The sequence below is a fragment of the Cariama cristata genome, unplaced genomic scaffold (genome assembly GCF_000690535.1).
Source record: "Cariama cristata isolate BGI_N322 unplaced genomic scaffold, ASM69053v1 scaffold11680, whole genome shotgun sequence".
In the NCBI taxonomy this organism is placed as follows: Eukaryota; Metazoa; Chordata; class Aves; order Cariamiformes; family Cariamidae; genus Cariama; species Cariama cristata.
Genome location: NW_009595303.1, coordinates 23,893 through 32,038, shown reverse-complemented (window position 1 = coordinate 32,038; position 8,146 = coordinate 23,893). Strand labels below are relative to the sequence as shown.

Below are 8,146 nucleotides of genomic sequence, written 5' to 3'. Positions count from 1 at the left end.
AACTGTGGGAGCAGCGTGGTTCTGTTGCAACTGACTGTTAACGTGTTTCTAGTCAAAAAACAAAACGCTTAAATGCAGCTATAAAATTTAAAACAATAACAAAAACCACCACCCCCCCCGTACAGTTTTTCCAAACTTTGTTATGATGATGTCTGTTCCAGTCATGCTTATCTGTACACTACCACAATGTATGGATGAGACTGTCAAATTACACCTTAACCGTTTTTTAAAAGGGAGTATCTTAACCGTTGTTGTGGCCTTCTTGTATGTAATGTATGGTGTTTGCTGTCCACTGGAGCCCATGGCACTTCTGGAGGCTTTGCAAGGAACCGTAATGGGTCAAGAAGCAGACTTTAGGTCTGGGAACTTCCGATTTTGCCTTTAAAAAGGCAATACTCCATTTCGGCTGGTATTCTGGGAGTTCAGCAACAAAATACCACCTATTTAATTATTGGCTTTGTTTACTTTGTTTCTAAATGTAACTAACCAAAAGTCTTGAGGCTGTTGCCTACTTGGTGCATATTCTTGAAGGGAGGATACAGGTGCCCAAGTAGGTATGGGCATCTTTTTTTGTAGCCTTGATCCCATTTCCCAAGCTCAAGAGTAGGGCAGGAGTTTAATGCATCCTTAAACTTAGCATTTCCTATTAGCTGTCTGTAGGTGGCTCCCTGATCCCTATGCACATCTTCTTAGTTACCATTCAGAAGTGCTTAATTGCCTCCTGAAGCATTAGGTAAGAGAATCATGTACTAAATGTCATGTCTTAGCCTATGTTCTACATGCACAATTACAAAAAACCTAAACTTTGAGCTGCTGAACTCGAAGATGCAGACATCTTTTCTGAATCTGACACCCAGAGGCTGGCTGGAATTAAAATTTAGCTCTGTGATGGTAAATGGTTAATCTTACTGCTTTCCAGTCCTTCAGTAGAGGTCTAATATTAGAACTAAACGTTTGAAATATTAACGGCACTCTGCACTTTCACCAGTAAATGTTCCTGCTTCATTTCATTATGTTCTTGTCTATTTGTAGAGATAAACCTTCGTATTTGTCTTTTGTAGGGTTTTAAAAAAATACTCGGGAATTCTGATTGGGAGGACTTGGAACAGGTAATTTGACTCTAGGGCAAACTACAGTGTGTAGGATCTTGATATGTGGTTGAAGAGGGCATTGAATAATTGGTTGGACTGTAATTTGAGGGGAAAAATCAATTTAAATGAAAACCTATAACCTTGTCTCTGGAGGCCAGTGTGTTTCATGCTATCAATTTTCATCAAGTTATAGATACTCATAGAGTAGAGTGGAAATACCAAATTAATTAGTCACTTAAAATATATTTCATTGTTACTGTGAAATAGCTTTTTTCTTTTCAAATTACATGGAAAAAAAACCCTGCTCTTCCTTTCAAGAGGAAAGAATTGCAAGTTTGACAAACCATTTGGTGTCATCTTGGTATTACCAGCACGGGCAAACAGTGACTGAGATATTCATGCATACTGCAGAATGCCCAGTGTTGTCTGTTAATGTTGAGTCAGGTTTTGTTGCCTATAGTATTTCTTTTCAACTAAGAAGATACAATCCATCACCCTTAACCAAAAAGTATTACTTTGTTACGCTGTACTGACTTACTGGTGGCTTTTTAAAATCCTTCACTTGCTTTTAGTAGTCACACTTACTGCTGCAAATTTTTTTTTTCTTCTAAAGGTGGACGTATTGCAGAATAGATTTGTAAGGGAATAATGAAAGGCAGCCCCTTCCCACGTAAATCCTCTTTGCAAAACAGATTAGATGATGTTGTGCAGAGTTACAGTAGTGCTGTAATGCTGGACCAAATGCAGCCCAATTGCCTCATTTGGTGTTGCATCTTTCTGTATCATCTGATTTATTCTGCTTCAGAGTTTGGTTCTGCTCACAGAGTTAGGATGAATTCCAAGTAGTGTGTCAATGCTTGACTTGGGCTTTCAGCTGGGGACAAAGGTAACTTTCATATCTGCAAGAACCTGCTATACATTTTTAAGATACTCTGCATTATTAAATCTTGTCACTGTTAGCATGTTCCTATAAACTTCTGTTTGTTTTACTTTGGATCTGTTTTGGGATACTTAGCTATTGGCTTTCCTGTTGTAAACTTCCCAAGGCAGGTGATAGTTTGGTTTTTGTTTGGGTTTTTTTTTTGGTACAGCTGCTAAACAGGGAAATGTGTAAATGCTGTCCCTTTTTCTTAGCAACACAATAAAAACAAACACTAACAAACCACTGCAACAATAGTGTGCTTTTGTGAAACTTGCACAGGTAGTGTTTTCACAAGCCGCTGTGAAATCTCAGTCTCAAAAGACAGTAACAGGTTCAAGGTGAACCTGCTTTGGCAGGGGTGTTGGATTAGATGATCTCCAGAGGTCCCTTCCAACCCCAACCATACTGAGATTCTGTGGACAGATAATCATATCAGTTCCTCCTCTAGCATGCTTAAATACAAAACGCATTGGAAGAAAACTGTAAGCTTCATGATGCCGTAGACTGATTTCCTTGGAGATATAGTTCACAATGGAAAATTGTAGCTTCTGTGACTGGATTTCTTGTGTTGTGTTGCACACTATCTTATGTCAATATTTTAAATGTCATTCCGAATTTGTGTTTCAGGAGTTGCCGGAAATGGTTCTCTTGAAGTTTTTTCGACCAGAAAACACACCAGTACCTGCAAGACCAACACCAGAGCAGCTTTCTAATCTTATCAAGACAAGTCTTCATTATCCAGAGTCTTTCAATCATTCTTTTCATCAAAAAAGGTTTGTGAAATGTTTTCTTTAGAAACTTTTGAAATATTGTTAATTTGACACAAATCCTGTGGAGAAACGCTATGTGGGTTACGATACAAAAGGTAAGTCTGGCCTGCAAAGGTGAAGTCTTAGTCAATTCTTATACAGTTCTGAAGCAGTGAGTTTAGGTAAAATCAAAGTTTCATGTAGACAAACAGGCTGTAATACCACAGTTCAGTTTTAATGTTAACTAGTAATGTTATCAAACTTACCGAAAGAAAAATAAATAATCCCCTGCCTTTGTGTTTATTTTCGGTGTCAGAGTAAACAGTGTGACTACTTTTGAGGAGCTAGACAGAAAGTAAGTAGTACTTTAAGTCAAAAGAAATACTATGTCTACAGCATCTGACTTGCCAAGATTATCTGCACATGGTTCTGATTTATGTCAGAAAGAAAAGTGGTAACAGTTTAGATCACTGGGGCTTGTCTCCTGGAAGAATATCAGAATTAACTTTTGTCAAAAAGCAGACTGCTAGAGTGAATTAGTTGGAGCCTGTAAAATCCATGAGTCTTTCAAAATTAAAATGATCTGAACAAAGCCCTCTGGATTAATTTCCAGGTATGAAATGAATTGTACTTAAAACTTAAAGATACTGACTTAGGTTCAAGTTGTCTTATCTGAGAACTGTTACACTTTTTTCTAAAATTTCAGTTAATATAAGTAAGATGCCAGAAGAGTCTTTCAAAATTAGAATGATCTGAACAAAGCCCTCTGGATTAATTTCCAGGTATGAAATGAATTGTACTTAAAACATAAAGATACTGACTTAGGTTCAAGTTGTGTTATCTGAGAACTGTGTTACACTTTTTTCTAAAACTTCAGTTAATATAAGTAAGTTGCCAGAAGAAGATATTTCTTTCTTTATGAAATCTAGCATTTATATGTTTTATAAGGTGGCGTACTTTAATAACAGTTATAAAGTATGCATTATTCCAGTAAAGTTCATATCTTATTTGCTATAGTTGCTAGTTGTTCTTTTCTTGTTAGTCAAGTTTAGGATATTTAAACTGTTAAGCAGTGACAGGGCATCCCAGTGACACAAATTGCTTGCTGCATATATGGAGCTGTTTCAGCTGCAGTAGTTTGTGTACCTGCCTGTGAATATCTTGGTCTTTCTTGCTGTGGCATTATTTATAAAAATAATCATACTAATTGTGAACAAGCAGAATATCAACTAACTGTATTAGTTATTCAGAGTAAAGGCTTAAATTAGCACCAAATGTGAATGTGCTGTCTGTTCTGTTTGGGCATTGTTCTGACTAAAACTTTAGGCCAGATGCCACAATTCCTCTACAGGAGACAGTGCAGAAGAGAAGTGTAGAGACAAAACATGCTAAACAGTGGTTCAGAGACTAGTGTAGTGGACCATATTGCCTCATTCTGAAATGTTCCTTGTCATAACAGTAGATTTCCTGTAAACGAAGGTATTATTTATGCTTTTACTAGTCTTTCTCAGCTGGATGAAGGTAGTAACTTCATTTGGCTCAATTGAGCCAATGCTATTTGCCTCAATCAATAGCTTTTATTATAGGAAACTATACTCATTGTAAGTGTACACTGTCTGATTGTTGCATAATATACAACTACGTGTTAGTTTTATATTGCTTGAAATTTATTTTAACTATTAAAGAGTATAATTAAGACTATCCAGAGTAAGACTTTTTTCCTTTACTGTTGAACTATTTCTCTTTGCAGCCTCTGTCTGGTACCTGTCACTCTCCTACTTTCCAATTGTTCACAGGCTGTTGTAGATGTAATGATTGATTTGCGGCATAAAACAACAAGGTAATGTGTGAATGTTAATAAAACAATATTTTCTTAGAATGCTTCCTAGTTTTGGGGAGTTTTTTAATGTTTTAACTGTATTGAAAAAATCCTATTCTAGGTATTCAGTAGTGGCTACTTTGAAAGAACTGAAGGTGATAAAGGCTTCATACAGTCAAATCGGAATCTTCAGTCAGTGCTCAATTTTACTTTGCTTCTGACTATTGCTAAGACAGGACCTTGAATTGTGACTCTTGAATAGTTAAACTCTGCAGATCTTTTCTAGGAAAGTGGAAATGCTTTTGAACTAGTGAAATACAAGCTTCAGCAACCTTACTTTATTAAACATACGTTCTTGGGTTTTCATTTTTAAAATGCCAAATAACTTGTAGAAAACAACTTTGGAAGTTTAAACAAGTACTTCCTCCTGCAATTTGGCTTAGTATAAAATGTCATAGCATCTTAGGGAAGTCTTAAAAATACCTAGGTTTATCAGCTGATTCTTGTGACTGGCTTTTTGCTTAGAACTGTAGTATTATGTGCAAAAATATTAGCACTGAAGAAACGTTTTGTGAATTGTTTCTAAAAGTTTTACTAAGGATTCTGTGGGAGAGAGAATTCACTACTGTGATGTACCATGTTAATTTTTACACTTCTGTTGAAACTAGTCAAATTAACTCATAATTTGGGTGACACCACCTCTCCCCTGCCCCCCCCAGTAGACATAATGCTACAAAATAGACTTTGTGGGATCTCTGAATATTCTTGGTGGGGGGGAAGGCACGTTGTGAAGACGTTGGGGTAGGCTTAGTCATGGGGAACACTTACTGCTTGCCAACAGTCTGTCCAGGCAAGTAAGAGATGAAAAGCCCAGGACCTAATACACAGGTTCAGAAATGGAGGACAGAAGACTTAAGTCTGTTTTATTTATCAGTTAAGATCAGGAAGCTATTCACTCATCTGGTGTATTTTCACAAGATGGTCATGTTTGTAACAATGTTGTAAGACATGTCTTAGAAAGAATAGTGTAGTCATATGCCTCGAAACTTCCTAAAAACAAACAAAAAACCAAACACAGCTCCTACCCCCAAACCAACATACTAATACAATATCTCTAAAGCAGTGTATATCCATGTTGACTGTTTCTGTGAGATGCACTCTGATGCACTCTAGTTCACGGGACAGGCCCAAAAATGCCTTATGTAGGGTTTCCAAAAACTGCGACAATTTGAATCTTGTTACTATGTCTATTGTTGGTGTTATGTATTGGTTATACAAAAAGCTGAGAATACGCTGGAATTCATTATTATACATATATGTGTAATTAATGTTCTGTATATAATGTACAGCATATTGGGAACCACAGAAATGTTTTAAATTTTTGTACTGCTTCATCAGAGCCAAGGGGGAGAGCCGCTGTAAAGGAGTGTGTTAAGTGCTAGTCAACACTAAAAAGTGTTTGTCAAGAAGTAAGGACCCAGAGTTAAATTTTGCTGATGGGTGGATGTAGGGATCCATAAAGATACCCCAGGGTACCTTAGGTAGTCTGTGTGGGTACGTTTGTGGGGAGGACGTAGATGTACTAGGAAAGAGGATATATGGACATGACTACTTTTTGAAGCTGAGTTTAGTATCTTGATAAAATGTTAAGCGCAATTCTGTCTGTACTTCTGATTGCAACTCTTATCCTTTCAAAGTCTAGCTTTGTCTTGCTAGAAAAATCCTCATCCCTTAAAGATAAGGGGGGTGGTGGTGTGGGAAACAAAGCAAGCATGATGCATTTGGGGAAGATGGTGACTTAAGGGAAATTATTGTAGGCAGCAAAAAAACTCAGCAACTTCCAAGTCATCAAAGATGACTGACAGTGGGCACTATCGCATCCAAAGACTGCCAGAATAGTAACTTCAGTTTCCAATTCCTGGCTTTTGAAAAGAAGTTTTCAGAAAGCATAAACAAGCGTATCTTTGTAAGGGGCTTTCTGAAATTTTGGGAAAACTTGAGATCAAGGAAATCATGTAAACTGGTATATATGCTTCAACAAATATAGAGAAATAACTTTGTTACCTTCTTTTTCAGCCCAGAAGCACTAGAAATCCATGGGTCTTTTACATGGCTTGGGCAAACACAGTACAAGCTTCAACTTAAAAGCCAGGAGGTCTATAGCTTGCAGCTGAAAGCTTGCTTCGTTCATACAGGCGTCTATAATCTCGGAACCCCCAGAGTATTTGCCAAGCTAGCGGACCAAGTTACTTTGTTTGAAACGAGTCAGCAGAACTCCATGCCTGCACTGATTATTATCAATAATGTCTGACCACATCCTGAAAAAAATCACACTAAAAGACAAAATAGATGGGATTCTTTTCTTATATTGCTGGTTGACGTTTTGCTGCAGTTTTTGGAAATAGCACCTCAAACATCTAACTTGCTACTAAAGATTGTGTAGGAAAGAAAATAGCAAAATACTCAGACTTGTCAATTTGTTTCTCAATGCAATGCACGTTGGACTGAAAATACGTTTATCCTTTTATAATGTATTTCTTCTCTGGTAATTAAGATATTCATAACACAAAATACTCTTTAACTCCAGATCTGAACATATTTGTATGTCCTATGCCCTGTCAAAAATGCAGCTTGACTGCTGTTACAACTTCCAGCATGGTGTGTTTAATATTTGTGGCTGTATTAGGATATGGTTCAGGAAGAAACCCTCATTGGGTTTTTCCTGTCTGAAGCCATTAGTCATGATAAATCCCAACCTTAATGTGAAGTTCAATAAGGTCTTTCAAATCCCTTTCTGTTTCTCAGTTCTTTAGTTTAAAATATTGAGTTTTCATATTTATGGAAACTGGTGACCTTTCAAGGTTTACGTACAAGTCCCACCTAAGGTGTTTAAAAAAAAATTATTTCCTTCAACCAGTTTGAGTATTTTCTCATTCATCTCAACACAGACTGCACTATTTCACAACCATGAGATTGTCATTTAAATTGTCACTTACTTTATTATGTAACTATAACAATTGATCTGTTTTAAAAAAAATCTACTCAAGATTTTCAAGAAATGTATTATATTTATAACAGATGTACTGTAAATAGAATAAAACATACACCATATTCACTGTATGGACTTGTAGCCTTTTTTCTTTCCTTTTTATACAGCTGTAGCAATCTGCAGGTGCTGATATTCTGTGTGTATATATATATTCTGTACTGTCTTCATTGTGGCTCTCTTTGCTCAGGTGAAGTTCCTGTCCCGTTGTTACGCGTAGCATTGGCATACATGGAAACTTGCAGTGGCTGCTGTATTTGCCTTTTGAGTTCTTATCAAGTGTTCCCAGGTACAACGCAGAATTCAGCTGTCTGGGAAATCTCGATTACTTGCTATGTGCTGCTGAACGTAGGGAAGGCTGTGTGAAGCAATCAAATGCAGCAAAACCAGCTAAGAGTTAGGAGTTATGGTTTATGATGGGTTAACTGAGTACAAGGAGAACTGAGCACCTAAAGAAACCTAAGACTTCTGACAGTCTATCTTGTGGCTGAAGGAAATGTCTTCATAGGACAGCACTGA

At 37.0% G+C, this 8,146-nt stretch overlaps 1 protein-coding gene across 1 annotated transcript; it reads left to right on the top strand.

The window, feature by feature from the left end:
• Positions 1-1,084: 1,084 nt before the first annotated feature.
• Positions 1,085-7,430, top strand: LOC104162792 (trafficking protein particle complex subunit 8-like). Its single transcript, XM_009701611.1, has 4 exons — positions 1,085-1,109; positions 2,641-2,786; positions 4,513-4,602; positions 6,658-7,430. The coding sequence occupies exons 2-4, from the start codon at positions 2,653-2,655 to the stop codon at positions 6,890-6,892; spliced, it is 459 nt and encodes a 152-aa protein (XP_009699913.1). The 5' UTR covers positions 1,085-1,109; positions 2,641-2,652; the 3' UTR covers positions 6,893-7,430.
• Positions 7,431-8,146: the final 716 nt, after the last annotated feature.